This window comes from Hyperolius riggenbachi, chromosome 1 (genome assembly GCF_040937935.1).
Source record: "Hyperolius riggenbachi isolate aHypRig1 chromosome 1, aHypRig1.pri, whole genome shotgun sequence".
Taxonomy (NCBI): domain Eukaryota; kingdom Metazoa; phylum Chordata; class Amphibia; order Anura; family Hyperoliidae; genus Hyperolius; species Hyperolius riggenbachi.
Window position 1 is genome coordinate 650,538,213 of NC_090646.1, and position 24,064 is coordinate 650,562,276.

At 44.9% G+C, this 24,064-nt stretch overlaps 1 protein-coding gene across 5 annotated transcripts in view; it reads left to right on the forward strand.

The window, feature by feature from the left end:
* LOC137531647 (phospholipid-transporting ATPase ID-like) overlaps positions 1–24,064 on the forward strand; it is a 240,948-nt gene that overhangs the window by 197,229 nt on the left and 19,655 nt on the right. For all 5 annotated transcript variants that reach the window (XM_068251600.1, XM_068251614.1, XM_068251623.1 and 2 more), the window contains 8 exons: positions 1,975–2,090; positions 3,605–3,769; positions 5,167–5,278; positions 7,158–7,263; positions 12,692–12,845; positions 16,576–16,759; positions 21,327–21,550; positions 23,357–23,440. In XM_068251600.1, the coding sequence (XP_068107701.1) occupies positions 1,975–2,090; positions 3,605–3,769; positions 5,167–5,278; positions 7,158–7,263; positions 12,692–12,845; positions 16,576–16,759; positions 21,327–21,550; positions 23,357–23,440 (1,145 nt within the window). The remainder of the gene's footprint in view (positions 1–1,974; positions 2,091–3,604; positions 3,770–5,166; positions 5,279–7,157; positions 7,264–12,691; positions 12,846–16,575; positions 16,760–21,326; positions 21,551–23,356; positions 23,441–24,064) is intronic.

Sequence of the window (24,064 nt, forward strand, 5' to 3'; positions counted from 1 at the left end):
AGAAAAACCATGCCTCACCATGCAGGAAGACACTTCACCTCCTCTCCTGCCCCCCCCCCCCCCCCTCGACTTCCCCTTCTCTACATTGATCCACTCTCCCTACCCTTGCTTACCCCCATTCAACATTCACTCATTCCAGGTCCAGCCAATACCACCTGTCAATTATACCGACTTCTCCCACATTTGTTTTCTCTCTTTCCCCAAACTTGGTCTTAGTAGATTTTTTTTTTTTGTATCCCCTTCAACCTGTGAGCAGTGCAGCACAGGGAAGGAGGGGGTGCGGTGTTGATATTGTGCATGCCCGTGGTTACTCAGATGCAGAGCGTGCAGGGAAGCTGTGCTGTGTGTTGCAGCTTCACTTCTGAAGACTCTACAGTATATAATGTAAAGTTACCGTATTGTCCGGCATATAAGACACTCCGAAAAATAAGACGCACCTAGGTTTAGAGGGCAAAAGCCTGAGGAATAAAATATACTAAACCTGGTGCGTCCATGTTCCAGGAACCCTTGTAGATGTTCTCACCCAATTATTGTGTTCCTCTTCTACCTTATGTGTCCTCTTCTGTCCCCATGTGTCCCCTGCTCATACCCCCTTCCTCCTCCGCTTTTTCTGATTAGATGTAAACAGCGGCAGTACAGCTCACCTAATCCAGCGGCAATCAGAGACCTCTCCTCTGCCTCACTGCTCCCCTAGTGCTGGCTTCTGTTTTTACAGGGAACGCAACACAAATACCACTGTGAACATAGCCTTATTGAGGTGCATGCATTTCCAGGACCATATATGATCCATGCCTGATCAGTGAAGGAAAGAATTCCTGGAAAGGCATTCACACTCAACCGTATACTGTTGCCATGGTTTCCAGACCGTTTACTAGAAAGTTGAAGCTGTCACAGTAAAGGTGAAAGACAATATTGAGAAACATTCACTTACAAAATAGCTTATACAGTGTTGACCTCCTACTAGGTTATTTAGATCTTTGTACTTAAGTGGAGTTACTCCCCCCTTCCCCCCGGGACCACTTCTTCCAAAGTCTCCTTCCCCATATGCAGCTTGTTTTACAGTTGGAATTGCTTATGTTTGTTTGTTGATTAGACCTCATTGAATAACTGTTGTGCCCAACAGTCCAATATTGTTAATGTTTTTGTGTACATCTGCAAAACTTTAATATCCATATTGGAACATAAAAATTGCATACATTTATACATTCCGTTGTATTCATATATTTTATTTCCCACAATGCTCACAGACAGGAAACTGGCAGGACCTAGGTCCTGACATCACACTGTGGGAGGGGTTTTACCACAATATCAGCCATACAGACCCCCCCATGACCTATTTGAGAAAAGGGGTATCAGTTACTGATTGGGATGAAGTTCAATCCCTGGTCACAGTTCCACTTTAAGCTCTAATACAAAGCAGAGCTAATGAGCCTTTGAACTTTCCTGCAGTAAAGCCTTATCTCAAGCTGTCTCTCACTGTATCTTGGCTGTTTCGGCCTGTACACACGCCTGTGTGAGTACAGCGGCGGCTGGCCTCCTTGTTTGCGCTGCTTCCCCTCCTGACATCACGCACGCGCCGTTCCGTCATCCCACCTTGCCTGCATAGCAACAGAACACGTCTGTAGGCTGGCTAGGGTTCCGATCTCCGACGGGTGACGTAAAATCAAGAGGTGTGTACGCCCCTTTTAAGCTATTTACAAAACAGGACTAAGTTTGACCAAGTTAGTTGAATAGCTCAGAGAATCTCTCTTGCATATATAACAACTCAAGTATTTTAACTCTTCCTGTACTGGAAAACACTCTGAGACTCATTTCTTTGCTACTAATGTTCTATTTATTATCCGTACTACACATAGAATGAATTATCTCATAAGTTTATTTTTGCTTCGGATTTGCTTTAAGGAGAGGTTGATGTTTAGGTTGTTTTATGATACTTGATGGTTGTGTGATGAAGTCTCTGTTTGCTGTTTGCAGTGAGGAGCCCAGAGGGGCGGCTGACCCTGTACTGCAAGGGGGCCGACACCATTGTCTACGAGCTCCTGGAACGCTCCAGTGAGAATCTGAAGGAGGTGACCACTGACCATCTGAATGTAAGTCCGACAGGCTGCGCAAAAGTGATGTTTAAAGTGTACCTGCGATGGGGGCAAAGGAAAAATGTATACGTACCTGGGGCTTCCTCCAGCCTGATTGATCCCTCATCATCCTCAGCCTTTTTTTGGGATGTAGGAGGAAACCCATGCTGACACAGGGGTTGGGATTTGACCCGGAGACCCAGCGCTGCAAGGCAAGAGTGCTAACCACTACACCACCTGAATCCGACAGGTTTTGGATTAGTCCATCTCCTGACGGGTGATTCTCAGTTGTTCTATTATTCTTTACCATCATCTTAAAGGACAACTGTAGTGAGATTGATATGGAGGCTGCCATATTTATTTCTTTTTAAGTAATACCAGTTGCCTGGCAGTCCTGCTGAATCTCTGCCTCTAATACTTTTACCCATAGCCCCTGAACAAGCATGCAGCAGATCAGGTGTTTCTGACATTATTGTCAGATCTGACTACAGCAGTCCTTTAATCCTAGCTTTACAATTTTTCGTGATAATGGCCCTGTGCTTAAAAGTTCCAAGTGCTGGAAAGCGTCATACGTGTCATATGATTCTAGAGAGGGGAAGCTCTTGAGAAGTCTTGCAGATATGAATGGGGAGGTGAATCGAGTGATTCAGTAAATGCTTAGAAGAGGAAAGGGTAAATCTGTGGAAGGTGTGGTAGTTCTGCTGCACCACAATGCAGGGCCGGAGCTACCATAGGAAAAAATGTGCAATTGCCCCAGGGCCCCAGAGCCTGTAGGGGCCCCAAGGTGTCCCTCCCCCATCTTAACTGTTGCTTCCCAGGGGCTCTGCAGAGTCTGTTAAGTTGGGAGGTGATTGGGGGAGCTTCAGCAGCCAGCTCTTGGGCCCAGGAGGAAAATGTGGCTGCTTTTTGGTCGGGGGGGGGGGGGTCTGTTGGGGGGCCCCCATGCTAATTTTGGCCTAGGGCCCAATTGTTACTTGAACCGGCACTGCCACATTGGCTATCATTCATAAAGGTGCAGTCGGTAGTGAGGGAAAACACCGTTCTTCTCCGCAAGCGGCACTTAAGACTTCTGGGTGGTCATTCATAAAGAAGTTGCCTGTTGCGATAGAAGTGCGGAGGTTTTCTGGAGGAAGCTGGCGGTAGCGTGGCGGAAGACATGCGGAAAGATAAAAGCTGCCCGATTCCCTCCATGCGCTCCTCTGTCTGATGCTGCTTGGGAGGTCCGTCCCATTCATTTACACGTATTCCGCCCGCCTATCGCTACTGTCGAGCAAGCGGTATTTTCCTTCTGCATACCGCTTGCTCTAATCTTTATGAATGGACGTGTTTGTAACTTTTTCTAGATAAATCTAGAAAAACTCCGCACAAGGCGGAAATGTATCGCTCTGTCAGCTTTTCATGCGGAAAGAGCCTTTATGAATGGGGATTTTGCAGAGTGTTCGGTAAAGTCACCGGTATTAAGCATTTCCGCATGCGGAAATGCTTTATGAATGATAGCCAATGACTCCCCATTCGCCCTCTCTGTTGTGCAGGAGTTTGCCGGAGAGGGGCTGCGGACGCTGGTTCTGGCCTACAAGGACTTGGACCAAGATTACTACGCACAGTGGAAGAAGCGCCATCATGAAGCCAGCACCTCCCTTGATAACCGCGAAGAGAAGCTGTGCAAGCTGTATGAGGAGATCGAGACCGACCTGAAGGTTTGCATCAAACTTTTTCCTGTGTGCTGTAAAATGTTACATAGTTAATTTGGTTGTAAAAAGACATTAATCCATCAAGTCCAACCAGTAAAAATTAATAAACAAATAATAAAAAAGTAAATAAATAAAACACCATCCTGAACCTGCGTATATACAGTTGATCCAGGGGAAGGCAAAACAATCTTACAAGGCTTACGTCAATGAGCCTTAAAAGGGAAAAATTCCTTCTTGACTCCAGATGGCAGTCAGATAAATCCCTGGATCAACTCTTCCGGGAATTCCTTAAAAATTATAGCCGTGGATGCCCTTCAATGCAAGGAAAGCATCCAAGCCCTCTTTAAATGCAGATATAGAGTTTGCCATAACTACTTCCTGAGGGAAGATGTTCCAGACGTTTACACTGAGAGATAATGAACTCTTGTGGGACTGGAGGAGACCTGATGTACTAATGTTGTGTAGCGGTGGACTTACGTCCCCAATAGAAAGACACAAACTTGTCGGTTTCAGTAAAAAAAAAAACTTGAATTGACTACTATGGTGCTAACATTAAAGTTTTTTTTGTTTACTGAAACGAACATTTTTGTGTCTTTAATTGGGGGGGAGGGGGGGACAAGTCCACTGCTGCCTCCCTTTTTACATTTTTTTTTTAAAGTTGCACTTACTCTGTGGCCTCTGTACCAGTTTACAGTATTACCAGTGGCAGACAAAGCCAACTTTGGGTCCCTGTGTAGAATGAATGAAGCGGGCTCCATGTGAGTGGGCATGGTCATAACAGATCATGGTTGGATCCAAACAATGTCGATAAGATTAAAGTACATGAACCTAGGTCACATTCTAAAGGCACTGTATTCATGTAGCACACATTTTAAACTTGTATATGACTGGGACACAAGTTATCACTGTTTCTCTTGAGCTTCAGCGATAGATATATGGAGAAAAGCTTAGAGGATAACAATAGGCCCTAACTGGTGCAGTTGTATTGGCAATAAAGGACATGCTGCCCCTGCACGGGCCTATGTCCGCCTCTGAGTATTACCATTGTCTACCCTTGGTGGAGGGGTGTTTCTCCAGTTTCCTGTCTACAGAGAGTGGCTCCTTAAACCAGTGTGGGGCCAGGTCATATCTCAAAGAGGAAAGGCTTACCCTGAGCTCAACCGCCTGACTCTCATGCACCAGGGAGTCAACCAGCTCACACCTGGATCCTCATTAGGTGTGTACATAGACTGCAAGAAAAGAAGGATAGCTGGGTCTCCACCTGGATTTAAGCAAATTGCTGTATTCATTGTACCATAGCACAAAACAACACCATGTTGTTTTGTGCTATGGTACAATAAATACAGCAATTTGCTTAAAGATATATGGTGTAATCTGAAAAAAGTTGTCATTTTCTTGTGCAGTTAATCGGTGCCTCAGCTATAGAGGACAAACTCCAGGATGGCGTCCCCCAGACCATAGAGACCCTAGCCAAGGCCAACATCAAGATCTGGGTCCTCACAGGGGACAAACAAGGTAAGAAGACCTTCTGCAAGGTCCTTGCTCCCGGAATTACTAGAGGTACACACAGCCACGGTAATGAGACAAGGTAGAGTGCAAAATAACAGGTAGTGCAATTAACAAATAATGATCTGTGCCATCAAGAGCATGACCCCATTGACAAGTCAACTAATTCCGGGCCAAAATTGGTTGCTTGCATCTATCAGACATGCTGGACAATATTTTGTGATAATTGTGACTAACATGACAGAAACCCCGGGCCGCGTTCCCCCAAATGTACATGTATCACCACCTTTCCACGGTGCCGGTGCATTAATACTTGACCTGTCTCCATGCCGGTGTATTGCACGTGGGGCGTGTTTGTGACCTCACACACTCTCCCCACATGCAATATACCGGCAACCACGTGGGACACGAATGAGGATCAAGAGTGCGGCAGACAGGTAAAGTACTAATGCACGGGCACCTTGGGGTACATGTATATTTGGGGGGACGCGGCCAGGGGTGACGAGGTGAGGTCACTAGGACGATTCCCAAAAGATTTCATGCTGATCTCTCTTCGATCAGAGAGAGATTTGTCTCGTGGTCGATCGGCTGCCAAAAACACTGAATGTATGGCCACCTTTAGAGGTGGAGGATCAGCAGGGCTTCCAGGTAATTTGCATTATTTAAAGTGAACCCGAGGTGAAAATAAACAAATTAGATAAACACAAGGATAACAGAGGCGCCAATCGAAAATAAAAACGATTAAAAACCGTCCAAAAAGAGGGAAAAGGGTGGACTCAATTCCCTCAAGTAAATAATGATCAGTCCAGATGAGCCGTTTAGAAATATAACAGCAGTATTTATTACAAATAATCTCCAAATATGCAATGCGTTTCATGGGCCAACATCCCGCTTCATCAGGCAATCAAGTGTGGAGATTAGATAACCAATTTATCTTCCTAAGCCTAAAAATGACTTTTTTTTAGATATTCCATGGTCTTATTTTATACATAAAAATGTACAAAGTAGATTGAATATTTTATTATCTTTGCTAAATGGTAGCCTATTAAAGAGACACTTAAGCGAGAATAAATCTCTCTTCAGTGCTTATATTCAGCAGGGGCATGTGTGCCCCTGCTAAAACGCCGCTATCCCGCGGCTAAACGGGGGTCCATGACCCCCCAAACCCCCCCCCCCCCCCTGCAAAATCTACGACCAACTTGGTCGTAGATTTTGCTGCTCTTCAGGCAGGGCTAACGACTGCAGCCCTGCCTCTCAGCGCCGTCTATCAGCGAAGGAAGACTGAGAGGGGCGGGGGAGAGGCGGAGATACGCGCTGATAGACGCGCGTGAGGCAGGGCTGCGGCCATTAGCCCTGCCTCAATGCGGAAGCACTGCCCGGGACTCTACGAGGGGATTGGGGAGGTAAGGGACCCCCGTTTAGCCGCAGGATAGCTGCGTTTTAACTGAATATAAGCACTGAAGCGAGATTTATTCTCGCTTCAGTGTCTCTTTAAGTGTCCCTGAATTAAAATACATAAGCAATTTACCCTTTTCTACTTCTCCCCTATCCTCAGTTGTATTCTGCCAGGAAAACTTGTATGGCTGTAATTTGCTTATTAGTGAGGTTTACTATATTCCCAACATGGTATCAACAAGACAGAAACTGTCACTTGCAAGCCTGAAAATGAACTTGTAACTGGTTATTAATATATTATGCACTGTACCTACACATGTTTATCTCATCTTGTCACATATTGCCTCAGGTACACTTTAAGAGCAAACACAATTATTATGGCAGCCTCCATATCCCTCTCACTTTGGGTGTGCTTTAAGGTTGGATGTGTGTGGGTATAATGAGCAATCTCCCACCATGGATCTGAGCTTTGGCTGTGTGTTGTGTTCCCCAGAGACAGCAGAGAACATCGGATACTCGTGTAACATGCTGCAGGACGAGATGAAGGAGGTGTTTATCATTAAGGGTACCAGTCCTGAGGAGGTTCTGGATGAACTCAGGTAACAGCTCACCGGTGAAGCTACCTACTAACGACAGACTTATAGATTGTAGACGATAGTGATTGTATCGGGTGAACATCTGGCATGAGTGCAGCTGTCTTGCCTTAGTGATGCACGACATTCATTCCTGCTCACTGAAATGCTTTTGTTTACCTGTTGTATCCTATTTTTTATCTACAGTGGGGAGCCTCCGAGCTGTCGTCCCTCTCCATAGAGTGGAACAGAGTTAGGACTGAAAGGGAATGTGACTGGAGGTCTAGGCCAGACTATAGATTTGCATGAAAAGGTTCACAGCCCATGTTCAGGATTGTGTTTTTATTTTATTTTTTTAAAGCCAATATTCTAATGGTCTGAGATTTTGATTTTGGGGTTCTCATAATCAGCAAAATTATAACAAATACAGGCTTGAAATATCTCGCTTTGCATGTAATGAGTCTATTTCATAGATTAGTTTCACTTTTTAAGTTGAATTTTTGATATAAATGAACTTCTGCACAATATTCTAATTTTTGGAATCTGTATGTAGCACCAACATATATCTCAAAGACCAACAATGGCATTATAGATGGAAGCACAGTTCTACGGGACATCCTGTGCTATACAGTGGTGTGAAAAACTATTTGCCCCCTTCCTGATTTCTTATTCTTTTGCATGTTTGTCACACTTAAATGTTTCTGCTCATTAACAACCGTTAACTATTAGTCAAAGATAACATAATTGAACACAAAATGCAGTTTTAAATGATGGTTTTTATTATTTAGTGAGAAAAAAAAACTCCAAATCTACATGGCCCTGTGTGAAAAAGTGATTGCCCCCCCTTGTTAAAAAATAACTTAAAGGTGGTTTATTACACCTGAGTTCAATTTCTGTAGTCAGCCCCAGGCCTGATTACTGCCACACCTGTTTCAATCAAGAAATCACTTAAATAGGAGCTATCTGACACAGAGAAGTAGACCAAAAGCACCTCAAAAGCTAGACATCATGCCAAGATCCAAAGACATTCAGGAACAAATGAGAACAAAAGTACTGTAATTGAAATCTATCAGTCTGGTAAAGGTTATAAAGCCATTTCTAAAGCTTTGGGACTCCAGCGAACCACAGTGAGAGCCATTATCCACAAATGGCAAAACATGGAACAGTGATGAACCTTCCCAGGAGTGGCCGGCCGACCAAAATTACCCCAAGAGCGCAGAGAAAACGCATCCGAGAGGCCACAAAAGACCCCAGGACAACATCTAAAGAACTGCAGGCCTCACTTGCCTCAATTAAGGTCAGTGTTCACGACTCCACCATAAGAAAGAGACTGGGCAAAAACGGCCTGCATGGCAGATATCCAAGGCGCAAACCACTTTTAAGCAAAAAGAACATTAAGGCTCGTCTCAATTTTGCTAAAAAAAACATCTCAATGATTGCCAAGACTTTTGGGAAAATACCTTGTGGACCGACGAGACAAAAGTTGAACTTTTTGGAAGGTGCGTGTTCCGTTACATCTGGCGTAGAAGTAACACAGCATTTCAGCAGAAGAACATCATACCAACAGTAAAATATGGTGGTGGTAGTGTGATGGTCTGGGGTTGTTTTGCTGCTTCAGGACCTGGAAGGCATGCTGTGATAGATGGAACCATGAATTCTACTGTCTGCCAAAAAATCCTGAAGGAGAATGTCCGGCCATCTATTCGTCAACTCAAGCTGAAGCGATCTTGGGTGCTGCAGCAGGACAATGACCCAAAACATACCAGCAAATTCACCTCTGAATGGCTAAAGAAAAACAAAATGAAGACTTTGGAGAGGCCTAGTCAAAGTCCTGACCTGAATCCTATTGAGATGTTGTGGCATGACCTTAAAAAGACGGTTCATGCTAGAAAACCCTCAAATAAAGCTGAATTACAACAATTCTGCAAAGATGAGTGGGCCAAAATTCCTCCAGAGTGCTGTAAAAGACTCGTTGCAAGTTATCGCAAATGCTTGATTGCAGTTATTGCTGCTAAGGGTGGCCCAACCAGTTATTAGGTTCAGGGGGCAATTTCTTTTTCACACAGGGCCATGTAGGTTTTGAGGTTTTTTTTCTCACTAAATAATAACCATCATTTAAAACTGCATTTTGTGTTCAATTAGGTTATCTTTGACTAATAGTTAACGGTTTTTGATGACCAGAAACATTTAAGTGTGACAAACATGCAAAAGAATAAGAAATCAGGAAGGGGGCAAATAGTTTTTCACACCACTGTATATACTGGTCTATCAGTAAATACAGCAGTAGAGATGAGCAGATCATAGATACACAGATCAAATCAAAGATAGCTTTATTGGCATGACCAAGATTCATTACACACGAACGCACGCTGGTACTGCATGAGAGGGAGCATAATGACAATGCAGTCACTAGGTGGCAGCAACATTCCACCAATGGCTATCTGGTATTTCATTGGACATGGCACTAGTAATGGGAAGCTGTCAAAAGGATGTGCAGGATTTACAGTACAGTACTTAAAGCGAAACAAATGTATCTAACCTGCTAGTCCTATAAATAAGTTGTAGATATCCCACGGTTTTATGTTATGTTTTAAACATTTAAAAAAGTAGGTAAGTTGTTTTGTCTCAGCTCAATGAAACATTCTGTCAGTGCTGAAATAGTTTTACAGTACTAAAACATATGAACTATTGGCCTTTTTTATCTATCCACTGCACTTAGAAGCCATTTTCTGCCTGGAAAGTACTTTATGCCTCTAATTGCATACCTGCATATTAACCCTTTCAGGCAGAGAAAGTAGAAAAGCAACACAGCTGTGAGAAAACGCGGAAAAGCCGCCGCGTGTACTCAGATTCCGCGTCCAACGCGGCGGTTTGCACGCTTAGGCCTACATCAAGTAATATGGCCGAACGCGGAGGAACCGCCGCATGCCTTAAAAGCGGTGCGGCGGATTCCGCGTCCAGCGCGGCGGGTGATTTGCAACACATGTCTGGTGTGGCTGGGAGTGATAGTCCACACAGGTTTAGAAGGACGCGCGCGCGCGCCGAGAGGCAGAACTTTTATGACAGCCAGAAGGGAGTCAGCTGACCAAGCTGGTCAGCTGACGATTCAACCAGTTCCCATTGGTCCAGCACTTAAGGGAGGCGCTGGAGAGTGCTTTGCTATATATACTGGGTGCTGGTCATTCTCTGGTTGTCTGCCGTTGCGATCACTACGTGGTAGCACTCAGACCTTGTCTGTATCTGTGTTATTAGACCAGTTTCCAAAGGTGTTGATAGCCAAGGATCTCACACCTTAGTCTAGGAATTCTGTTATCATCTGTATTGTTATCTAGACCAGTTTCCTAGGTGTTGACGGCCAAGGAACTCACACCTTAGTCTAGGAATTCTATACCATCTGTATATTTGTATTATCTAGTCTAGTTCCTGGAGTGTGAGAATCTTGGAACTCACACTCAAGTCTAGGCATTGTTGATTATCTGTTATGACCTTCTGCTTTCCTGACCATTCTTCTGATCTCTGATTGTGTACCTTTGTCATTCTGATACTCTGTTGCTGAACTCGGCTAGTCTCTGGAATCCGCATCTGCCTCCTGTCTCTGTACCTTGTCTGTCTGTTGCCGACCTGGCCTGTCCAACCTCGAGAACTATCTTCCCTGTCTGGAGATAGTTCACAGACCTGTCAGTGACACTTCACCATTGGTGTCACTCACCTTCTGTCCTTCTCTCTCTCAGCCTTGCTCCTCCCCTTGGGGAGCTTCAGGCCTGTAGAACGAATCTGATCCATAGCAGTATCTCTTACTGTCTAGCACTTATCTTACGGGTGCGTTCCTCAAAGTATTACTGTTGCACCAAAACACTCTCATCTCTCAGGTGTCCAGAGGTTAGAAGATATATCTGATTATCGGTGATACTGCAAATCATCAATAATCGGGTATATTCTGTATTCTCGGTGATACTGCAGATCACCGGTAATCAGACCCTCTCTGAGTTACACCGATCGTTACAACAGCATTATTATTTGTGTGATTGACACTGTACGTTCACATGTCTATCACATCATGTCACATGTCAAGGTTCCATTTCTGTGTAAAAGTGTCCCCCAAGGCTTCCCACCTGTGTACATGAAAAAAGGACACTGCCTTAATGTGGGCGCCGGAGAAATCCACTAGTAAAAGATCAATAAAATTACTAATATTCTACTATTGGGCAGTGGCTAATTCTGATAGTAGAATATCGCTAATCTTTACAGACATTTTACTATCACCTAACTCTCATGCTGACCCTCCCTTTACCCACTGCCCCCCCCCCCCAAAACAGCACCACCTTCTGCTTCTAAACACTCCCTCTGCCCATATATGCACGGCCTACAGCCTGTATTTATTGTGCGTCCCTGGTGCCCAAATTAGTTTCTGGGCACAGCTATAGCCACAGTGGCACAATTGTCATAGTGGTTTATGCGGCGCCCATATTACCGCCTGGCCGCCCAAAGTTTCTTCTGTGCTCCCTCCTCCAACAATGAGTTGAAGAAAACTTTGACAGCTACTATTGCAGTTCCTGCAGACACTCCCTGCACAGAACTTCCGCCTCCCCTCTCCATAGGAGCACAAGATGCTCAGGAGGAAGCTGATTGGCTGAGCACCTTTTCCCTTGTCTGTCATAGTTACATAGTTATTTTGGTTAAAAAAAGACATATGTCCATCGAGTTCAACCAGTACAAAGTACAACTCCAGCCCGTCCCCCACATACCCCTGTTGATCCAGAGGAAGGCGAAAAAAACCCCACAAGGCATGGTCCAATTAGCCCCAAAAGGGAAAAATTCCTTCCTGACCCCAGATGGCAGGCAGATAAAATCCCTGGATCAACATCATTAGGCATAACCTAGTAATTGTAGCCATGGATGTCTTTCAACGCAAGGAAAGCATCTAAGCCCCCTTTAAATGCAGGTATAGAGTTTGCCATAACGACTTCCTGTGGCAATGCATTCCACATCTTAATCACTCTTACTGTAAAGAACCCTTTCCTAAATAAATGGCTAAAATGTTTTTCCTCCATGCGCAGATCATGTCCTCTAGTCCTTTGAGAAGGCCTAGGGACAAAAAGCTCATCCGCCAAGCTATTATATTGCCCTCTGATGTATTTATACATGTTAATTAGATCTCCTCTAAGGCGTCTTTTCTCTAGACTAAATAAACCCAGTTTATCTAACCTTTCTTGGTAAGCGAGTCATGACTGGTCCAAAAGCTGTACTGTGATAACAGTGACAGCATAGCAATAGAACTAGTATAAATCCCAAGCATCAGGAACGACAGCTTCCATCAGAGACTTATCACACAGGCGCTGTGCTATAACATGGATTTCTTTCATTGTTCAGTTTATGGGAAGGGTTGGCTTTCAGTGGCTTTCCTAGTTGATTGTAAGACAGTGACAGGCGTTCTAACAAAATCCATTTCCCACAGAACTGCTCGGAGGAAGATGAACCCGGATTCTTTCCTGGACAGCTGCGATGTTAATGTTCACATAAAAAAAGGTTCCAAAAAGTCCCAAGTGATACCAGACGACATACTGGAGGGAAACGACACGTACGGGATCATCATCAATGGCCACAGTCTGGTAAGGGGATGCCAACAATGATGGCCATTGTGTGCTGCCACAAATCCTGAGGAGAGGACCAGAATCATTCTGCCTTATAACTCTCATTAAATTTGCATCTGTCAGTCAGGCGCATGTTGGGAATATCGACAATGTCTCATTTTTTTTTCCTAGCGAAAAAGAAAAAATCCCAGAAGTGGTGGCACCCCTAGAACCCAGGGGGAGCATGGGTAACAGTTTCTGTTCAACAAGCTTGCCGTACTATAGTCCCAAGTTTAAACCCCAGCAAGGACGCTGTGTGTATGGAGCTGAAAATGAACTCAGCAACTCTGAAGCAAATTTTTCTTACCTTTTTTTAATGCTCAGTTCCGTTGCTTATCCTGTCACATGCTGTACCCCAGTGTTCCCGCAGCTATACGAGACCCCCCCACCAACACAAAATCTCTGCAAAGCTCCCCAACCACATTGGTTGAATATTGATTAAACAGGAAGAGGCAGAGCTAATCTCCATAGCTCTGCCTCATCACCATCCATCTCCGCCCCCTTCTTTTCTCCCGAGGCTGGTCAAAGGCTGGGACTCGCAAAGCAGAGAGCAAGCTGCCACGCTTTATCATCTGAGGTCGCGCCCATCTTGGCCCAGAAAGGAATGGATTTTCTTCACAAAATTGCAGGTAAATGGGAGGCGGCAGAGAAACGGTAACAGAATGAAAATAATCCCCATTGTAACAGCTGCCCACCTTGGTATTTTTTTTTTTTATTAAATATCATTTCAGAGTTGCTTTAAAATGGTAATACAGCCAAAAACGTTTAGTTTTGGATGAAATAAAGGTGGAATAGAACCCCTGCCAGTTATTATTGCTAGCAAAGTTCCGATTGAGAAGATTACCCTAACTTGCTGTCCCAATCACTAGCAGAGAGAGGACGTCTCTCCAAAGGGGAAAGAGACAGCAAACTGTTATTTCTTATTAAAGGAATTTTATTATACCGCCAAGCCCAAGTTAATGTAAAGTGAAATAATGCACTGCTTCTACTGCCACACTCCAATAGTCATCAAATCACTGATGCAATGGCCGCTGCTTTCGCAAGCGATTGCATTTCTGCCCTATTCAGTTAAAATGGATGCAAGTTTGCAATCGCACTAAAAGCGCATGGCATGGCATGTCATCAGGAAGGAAGAGTGCAGAATGCTGTTGTCTTTCCTGTTCTGTGTTTCTGCCAGTGTTAAAAGTCATGAACAGAGTTGAGTGTAATTTGCAGAGTTGAGTAAATATAAGTGTGTAAATAATTTCTGTCAATACTGAAAACAAAGAAATTGAGGTCTGATGTCACCTCCTACATTTGTTGGTTTGCCTTAGGACTGGTTTCCACCTCCGCAATTATAGTCGTGTTTTCGCAATTGCGAGCCACAGAAGAGCACAGGCTGCACTGTCTGATCTCTGCATGTTTGCGGTACAAAGCATTCATAAATGAGTGGAATTGCAGCAGCAATAAGGAGAATCCTGTAGCTACGCAGCGCACACAGCGCGATCCTGGAAATGAGGCTGTTTCTTATGACACACTGTTAGGCCTCGTTCACACTGGAGGCGGTTTTGGATCTTTTTAAAGGAAACCCAAGGTGAGAGTGATATGGAGGCTGCCATATTTTTTACCTTGTACACATCGCCATTTGCCAGGAAGCCCTTTTGATCTTCTTGTATAAGTAGTATCTAAGTCAAAACCCTGGAACATGCATCTGGCTAATCCAGTAAAACCCGAGTCAGCTGAGTCAGTACCTGATCTGCTGCATTCTTGTTCAGGGTCAATGGCTAAATGTATTAGAGACAGAGGATCAGGAGGACTGCCAGGCAACTGGTGTTGTTTAAAAAGAAATAAATATGGCAGCCTCCATATCCCTCTCACCTCGGGGTCAGGTTCAAAATCGCCCTGAAAGCGCTTACACCATGCTATCCTATGCGCTAGTTTGGTCCGCTTTCTGCTCAGAGAAGCAATGCATGGACCATTTCCAGGGCGATTTTGCGACAATGGAAGGTATAGGAAAAACGCAAAACGCTCACAAAATCGCTTTGTGCGGCGATTGCTTGGGCGTTTTTAAGAATATATACATTGTATTCTTTTCCGGATCAAAGAGTTCCATTCCTGACTGTGGTCAGGAAGTGAAAAAATGGAATCGCTCTGCAAAAACGATTACCAAAAACGTCCAACAAACAGAAATTGCCAGGAAGGGAAAAAAAATCGCTTAAAAAAACGTCCAACGCTAACACGATTGGAACGCAATGTGAACGAGGCATTATTGCCTATGTCTGATCTGATACATGTAACCTTAACTGTTCATGATATTCTTGTACTTGTCATTATCATATTATGGAAAATAAAAGTTTTATTAAGAGGGTTTTTTGTTCCATTGTAGCCCGTTACACACTCCTATAAGTACTGGTTCACCATGAGCTTGCTGTTAGGGTCAGGGTTGGTAATATTTTTCAATTAAGGCTGGTTTAACACCTGGCCTGAGCGTTGCAGTGCGATGCTCCGCCCCCAACGCAGCGCTAAAAATAGATTCCTATGACCCTACGGCAGAGTATGCCCTTTGCTGCCCCTTGCCTAGTGATGTACTTCCTACTGGATAGGAAGTACGTCACTGGGATTCCTGGCTTCCTCGTCCTATTTGCGTTGTTCCACGCATGCGCACTGGCACTGCCAATATAGTTTCTGAGTCGCCCATTGACTTACATGCCTTCAATCACCGCGGAAATCTCACAGTAATGCGGTGGGTCAGCAGCAAATCTGACACTTCCGATGCGACGCAGTTAGTGTGCTAGGCCACATAGCCTTTCATTACTGACTCATTACCTTGCGTGCAGAAAGGGTAACGCAATGCAAATAAAGTGGCCTAGTGTGAAAGGGGCCTGATACTTTCTAGGCTTGAGCCATCTCTTCAAATTTCATTATTTCATTAATACAACAGCAAAGAACCCTAAAGCAACCTCTCTCCCAGGACAACCGCCTGGTCCACTGGTGCACAATCCCTCTGTGGGTCACCACCTCCACATGTAGTAGTCCAGAATGTGAATGAAGGAGGCACTCTACTGGTGTACACCTGAGTAAAGGGGTAACCCTGAAACATGTCATGTTGAGCTACTTTTTGCATTAAACGCAAGTTTAATATCACCAGTAGAGTGCCTCTTTCGTTCACATGGATTATTTTATCAATACCCAGAACTAATTATTGTACAGTTCCAATTAAACTGTTTAAAATTAACATTGGCGGAAATAACTAATATATTGGGTATGTTACATCAGAGATTTAAAGTGAAAATAAACTGATGAGATAAACAATAATATTTATCCTCCTACTCCTGAAAATAACCCTTTTTTGGGTACCCCAGGGTTTTCTATCATGTTTACACATTTACAAACTAGATTGAATGTTAGACTAAATTGTTGCCTCTGCTCAGTGGCAACCTATTAAGTTTCCCGGAGTTAGATAAAGATAAATAGTTCATGTATTTTATCTCTCCCCTTCCCTCAGAAGTTGTATTCTGCCAGGGAAATTTTATGGCTGTAATTTGCTTATCAGTGAGGTTTACTATACTCCCGGCAAGACAGAAGCTGTCACTTCCCTGCCTAGAAGCTAACACTTTCAGGCAGGAATATAAAACAAGTAAAACAGCCTGGTTATTCATATGTTTTGTACTGTACATACACATGTTTATCTCGCCAAGTTACATTGCTACAAATCCGCTTTGCCTTTTAGGCTCACGCCTTGGAGGAGAAGATGGAGGTGGAGCTTCTGAGGACAGCGTGCATGTGTCAGGCGGTGATCTGCTGCCGGGTCACACCCCTTCAGAAGGCGCAGGTGGTGCAGCTAGTGAAGAAGTACAAGAAGGCGGTGACGTTGGCCATCGGGGACGGTGCTAATGATGTCAGCATGATAAAAAGTATGTCCTTGAGAAATGGTCATGTGATTTGTGGATTCCAGCGAGATCTGGGCAGGCATATCCGAGACTAGAAAAGCATGCTGGCCTTATTATAGTGCATGAGCAGCTGAATGGCCACAGTATAATCTGTAATTAAATCTGTAAACATGCATGGACTCGAAAGCACATGTCGGCAGCAGCTTAGTGTGGGTGGCGGCGGTTGTGGTGTGGTCCTGTGCAGCTGCAGGAGTGCCCATACATGTTTAAAATGAACCTGAGATGGGGGGGGGGGGGGGGGGGTATTCCCTCTAGGCCGATTGCTCCCTTGCCGTCCGCTTCCTAGATCTTCTGAAATTGGTCCCGATCCGCGGCTTACTGCACATGCGCGGAAGTAGTGAGAGTAAGTGACGTTGCAGACAGAGGACCGACGGCAAGTGAACTTCGCTTGGAGCCAAATAGAGGGTGAGCTGTTTCTATTAGGGTTCCATAACACTGCAGTGGAGTGGGGAGCATGGGGGGGGGGGGGGTATGCGGGGACAGGGAGAGAGTGTGAAGTTACAGTGGTGTGAAAAACTATTTGCCCCCCTCCTGATTTCTTATTCTTTTGCATGTTTGTCACACTTAAATGTTTCTGCTCATTAACAACCGTTAACTATTAGTCAAAGATAACATAACTGAACACAAAATGCAGTTTTAAATGATGGTTTTTATTATTTAGTGAGAAAAAAAAACTCCAAATCTACATGGCCCTGTGTGAAAAAGTGATTGCCCCCCTTGTTAAAAAATAACTTAAAGGTGGTTTATTACACCTGAGTTCAATTTCAGTAGGCCTGATTACTGCCACACCTATTTCAATCAAGAAATCACTTAAATAGGAGCTATCTGACACAGAGAAGTAGACCAAAAGCACCTCAAAAGCTAGACATCATGCCAAGATCCAAAGAAATTCAAGAACAAATGAGAACAAAAGTACTGTAATTGAAATCTATCAGTCTGGTAAAGGTTATAAAGCCATTTCTAAAGCTTTGGGACTCCAGCGAACCACAGTGAGAGCCATTATCCACAAATGGAATGCAGTGGGGGTGTCTCGGCACCTTGCAGAGAAAAAAATATAGGAGACAAAAACGGGAGCCCAATAGTGTAATATGTCTGTATACAATGAAGAATGGAATTAAAAGGAATACTACTCACAAAGGGGGGTTGCAAAGGGCAACCGACCGTAAGAAGCAGGTGGAGACCATGAACCCGACTCCACTCGGGGTTGTCCCAGCTGGGACCTGGATGTGGTCGCTCTCCTTGGAAAAACAGGGACAGGTATCCACTGTGGTGGACCCACAGGTGATCTGTCACCACCCCTCAAACACTGAGTGTGTGGGGGTGAACTAAGCACAATTTGGGTAAAGAGGCGCCCTGGTTGAGATAAAAGCGTCTAAAAACAGCTTAAAACAAAAAGATAATATGAGGTGGCTTACCTCAATAACGAAATGACTGGGTAGATACAGCATAGGGAGGCTCCCTATGCTGTATCTACCCAGTCATTTGGCACTTTTATTGGCCTGATGAAGCGGGCTCAGACCTGCGAAACACGTTTCCTGTGCTAAATAAAAATCTTTTGTTACAGACAAAGATTTCGTTATTGAGGTAAGCCACCTCATATTATCTTTTTGTTTTAAGCTGTTTTTAGACGCTTTTATCTCAACCAGGGCGCCTCTTTACCCAAATTGTGATTATCCACAAATGGCAAACACATGGAACAGTGATGAACCTTCCCAGGAGTGGCCGGCCGACCAAAATTACCCAAAGAGTGCAGAGAAAACTCATCCGAGAAGCCACAAAAGATCCCAGGACAACATCTAATGAACTGCAGGCCTCACTTGCCTCAATTAAGGTCAGTGTTCACGACTCCACCATAAGAAAGAGACTGGGCAAAAACGGCCTGCATGGCAGATATCCAAGGCGCAAACCACTTTTAAGCAAAAAGAACATTAACCTCCTTGCCGGTTTTCCCGACCTGAGCTCGGAGTAGAAAAAAGCAGCTGCTATCGGTGATCCCGAGCTCAGGTCGGGGTAGGCATTGCAGAGCTTTACCTGTAGTTGTGGAGTCCCGCGCGCGATCTCGCTGCGCAGCGGGACTCCAGCCTCTCTCCCCGGCAGTGTGGGGTCTTTCCCTGGCCGCGGGGATCCCCCATGTCCCCGCTATTCTTCCGGGGACCCGGCAGCCAGTTGGAGCAGCGCAGCCGTGGTGGTGGCAGCAGAGCGGTGGTGGCAGCGTGACGTCATCGGGGGCGGGGCTAACATTGAAAACGAACTTCTCTATATTAGAGAAATATAGAGAAGTTTGTTTATATGTATATTAGCGCCATCTTGTGGGCAAAGAGAAAACTGCAGCCCAGGAGCCCAGGAAGGTAAATTTTTTTTAATTTTGCTGCAGATCTCCCTGCCAGAATGATTTTTTTCAGGTTTTAGGGTCTGAAAGAGTGAAAAAAAATTGCACCGCTTTTAGACCCTAAAATCTGGAAAGAATCAGACCGCCAAGGAGGTTAAGGCTCGTCTCAATTTTGCTAAAAAAAAACATCTCAATGATTGCCAAGACTTTTGGGAAAATACCTTGTGGACCGACGAGACAAAAGTTGAACTTTTTGGAAGGTGCGTGTCCCGTTACATCTGGCGTAGAAGTAACACAGCATTTCAGCAGAAGAACATCATACCAACAGTAAAATATGGTGGTGGTAGTGTGATGGTCTGGGGTTGTTTTTCTGCTTCAGGACCTGGAAGGCATGCTGTGATAGATGGAACCATGAATTCTACTGTCTGCCAAAAAATCCTGAAGGAGAATGTCCGGCCATCTATTCGTCAACTCAAGCTGAAGCGATCTTGGGTGCTGCAGCAGGACAATGACCCAAAACATACCAGCAAATTCACCTCTGAATGGCTAAAGAAAAACAAAATGTAGACTTTGGAGTGGCCTAGTCAAAGTCCTGACCTGAATCCTATTTAGATGTTGTGGCATGACCTTAAAAAGACGGTTCATGCTAGAAAACCCTCAAATAAAGCTGAATTATAACAATTCTGCAAAGATGAGTGGGCCAAAATTCCTCCAGAGTGCTGTAAAAGACTCGTTGCAAGTTATCGCAAATGCTTGATTGCAGTTATTGCTGCTAAGGGTGGCCCAACCATTTATTAGGTTCAGGGGGCAATTTCTTTTTCACACAGGGCCATGTAGGTTTTGAGGTTTTTTTCTCACCAAATAATAAAAACCATCATTTAAAACTGCATTTTGTGTTCAATTAGGTTATCTTTGACTAATAGTTAACGGTTTTTGATGAGCAGAAACATTTAAGTGTGACAAACATGCAAAAGAATAAGAAATCAGGAAGGGGGCAAATAGTTTTTCACACCACTGTAGATCCCCCTCCCCACTGCGCCCCAATGCGCTCCATTGAGTCCCAGTGTGGCTGCGAGCCTGCCCCCCTTTCCCACTGCGCCCCATGCGGACACCTGCCTTGCTGCCTCTAGAAACGGGGCTGCCAGGCACTGTTCATTTTAAAATAAACACGGCTGCCACCACATCCCTTGTGAACCTGAACTCAGAACTTCCTCTCTGCTCCAAAAGATAAACAACAGCATAATAATCTTTACAGAAAAACATGTCTACTTCCTGCTTTCATGGAAGCAGTCATACTGTTACCATCCTGCGTTTTCAAATTAGCTTATCTGCCGTGGCAGTCATGTGACACAGGGGAGAGATCAAACTACAACTTACATGATTAGACACAAATGTGGGGGAATTAGACAGACTGAACTCTCTAAATACATACAGGGAGCATTTCTCTATGTTTTGCTTCTGTTCTGTGCAAGAGTCCAGGTCCACTTTAACCACCCTGGCGTTCTGATTAAATCGCCAGGGTGGCTGCGGGAGGGTTTTTTTTAAATAAAAAAAAAACTATTTCATGCAGCCAACTGAAAGTTGGCTGCATGAAAGCCCACTAGAGGGCGCTCCGGAGGCGATCTTCCGATCGCCTCCGGCGCCCAGAATAAACAAGGAAGGCCACAATGAGCGGCCTTCCTTGTTTTGCTTATATCGTCGCCATAGCGACGAGCGGAGTGACGTCATCGACGTCAGCCGACGTCGTGACGTCAGCCGCCTCCGATCCAGCCCTTAGCGCTGGCCGGAACTTTTTGTTCCGGCTACGCTGGGCTCAGGCGGCTGGGGGGACCCTCTTTCGCCGCTGCTCGCGGCGAATCGCCGCAGAGCGGCGGCGATCAGGCAGCACACGCGGCTGGCAAAGTGCCGGCTGCGTGTGCTGCTTTTTATTTCATTAAAATCGGCCCAGCAGGGCCTGAGCGGCAGCCGCTGGCGGTGTTGGACGAGCTGAGCTCGTCCAGACCGCTCAGCTGGTTAACGATTTCCAGCACCGCAATATTTGGCCACGTTAGCTTGCAGCCAGCATGACGTTTACCTCTAGGCCTGGAAGATACAGAATCTAAACTGAATAAATTATAGGTCATAGTACTCTTCACAACTGTAAAAACGTTACACACCTCCATATAGAAAGCTGAGCTTCTTGCCTTTGTTTTTCCTCCACAGCCGCTCACATTGGAGTGGGGATCAGCGGGCAGGAAGGGATGCAGGCCGTCCTGTCCAGTGACTTCTCCTTTGCCCAGTTTCGGTACCTGCAGCGCCTCCTCCTGGTACATGGCCGCTGGTCCTACATCCGCATGTGCCAGTTCCTGCGTTACTTCTTCTACAAGAACTTTACCTTCACCCTGGTTCACTTCTGGTATGGATTCTTCTGCGGCTTCTCTGCTCAGGTGAGACAGTTCTGTGTCCTACTAGCAGGTGGTCCATATTAAAGGAGAACTCTGCTTATTATCATTAATATTATTTAGTATTTACATAGCACCGACATCTTCCACAGCGCTGCACAGAGTATATTGCATTGTCAGTACCTGTCCTTCAGAGAGGCTTACAATCTTACCCCTACCATAGTTATAACATATATGTATGTATCGTACTTTAGGGACAATATTTTTTCTAGGGGAAGTCACTTAACTCACCTGTAGGTTGTGAGGAGCGTACATTGGAAAAGGGCGCCTGGAAAAAAAGGTGCCTGGTGTAGCCCATATGCCATATTCGGCTACAAAGGGCGCCTGGTGTAGCTCATATGCCAAATTCGGCTATAAAGGACTCCTGGTTTAGCCCATATGCCAAATTCGGCTACAAAGGACGCCTGGTATAGCCCATAAGCTAAATTTGGCTACACAGGGTGCCTGGTGTAGGCGAAATGTCAAATTCGGCTACAAAGGGCACTCGGTGTAGCCCATATGCCAAATTCGGCTACAAAGGGTGGCTGGCGTAGCCCATATGTCAAATTCGGATACAAAGGGCGCCTGGTGTAGCCAAAAAGCTAGTTGTAGTTTATAAAGAGGATGCTGTTATAGGCAAAATTTGTTGGGCTATAAAAGGGCTCTGGATATAGCCGTGAAACGTTATTACTATGACCTATCTTCTCCCTACTCTCACACAGATCCCTCCCCTGATGGTGCCTGACCCTAAGACTCCCCTTGTGGTGCCTAACCCCCCTTGGTGGTGCCTAACCCCCCCCCTGGTGGAGCCTAACCCTACCCCCCTCCCCTGGTGGTGCCTAACCCTAAGACCCCCCTGTTGGTGCCTAACCCTATCCCCCCTTGGTGGTGCCTAACCCTAAGACCCCCCCCCCCCCCACACACACACACACACACACTTGTGATGCCTAACCCTAAGAAATTCCACTTTTTATCCCTTTCTTGCTCTCAGAAGCCATTTTCTGCCAGAAAAGTGTTTTTATAGTTGGAATGTCTTATCAGTGAGGATCACACTGTAGTCACTTCCTGTCTTAGTCAGGACTGAGTCAGCCTCTTACATATCTGATATTTAACTCTTTCAGGCAGAGAAAAAAAAAAGGGAACACAGCAGTTATTTGTGTGCTCGGCACTGTACATACACATGTCTCTCTCATCATGTCACATGTCACTTCGGGTATCCTTTAAGCACAATTATCTGTCTCTCCCCCCAGCACATCAGAACATCATTCAGCCTAGAGATCTGGCCACTGCATCCCAGTGTACCTCCAATCCTGACTTGCAGGTCCAAACAATAATATTTGATTGATAAAATCCTCACAAAACTATAAAATATCCCGCAGTTTCCTTACATTTATTGTTTTTATACCTTTTAGAGATGGTCAGTCAATTTGCTTATTCAGAGGTGACACAAATGTATTCTGCAGAGAAATGGATGAATCAATCGCAGCAGACGCGGTATTCGGTTTGTCCGTTTACCAGCAGTAAAATGTGCACTAGTTCATGTAGGATTATGCAAATTTGTATGCAAATTTATGCAGCTTGAAAATGGACCAATTAAGTCCCACCAAGGTTTAAACTGATTGGTCCATTTTCAAATTTGCATAAAAATGTACATAATCCTGCATGAAATGGGAAATATTTGCGTCTCATTGATCACTCCTACTAAAGACTGTCCCTGATTGGTGGTCTTCCTGTAAAGCTCCTTGCTGCCATCTAGTGTTTCTTGTTGTGTAACTAACATCCTGACGGCTTTTTTCCTGTGTGTATCCACAGACTGTGTATGACGAATGGTTTATCACGCTGTATAACTTGGTGTACACCTCCCTGCCTGTGCTGGGGATGAGCCTCTTCGATCAGGTATGGTGTGGAAGAATACATGTTTTACTCGTGTTATTTACATACCCTTCCGTGTTGTGACCTCTCTCTACATTGCTGAGGATGTAAGCTATGGTGATCTTAAAGGTAACCAGAGATGAAGCACCCTCATGTATTTTACCTTATATATCAGTGGGAACATTAGAGAAAACACCTACCCTGCTCTCTGTTTTATCCTTCACTGCTCAGCCTGCTTGTTATCAGCCCTGATAAAATCGCAGACTGAGCATTCAGTCTGGCTTTGCTCAGGAATCATTATAGCTGAGTCTGTCTTCTGTGATGTCTTTTCAAGCCCAAGCCTGCCCCCTGGCTCTGCTATAATGACTCAGCGATAATGATTCCTGACTGAATGTTCAGTGGGGGATTTTATCAGGGCTGCTAACAAGCAGGCTGAGCAGTGAAGGATAAAAGAGAGAGCTGGGTAGGTGTTTTCTCTAATGTTCCTACTGATATATATGGTAAAATACATGAGGGTGCTTCGTCTCTGGTTCACTTAACCACTTTGAATCCCTTGCTACGCTTATCTACTCTCCACAAAACTTCATCTGAAGCTCAGGGGAGTAGATAGGCGTACTTGTGGTTAACAGTGTGCTGTATGCCCAATAA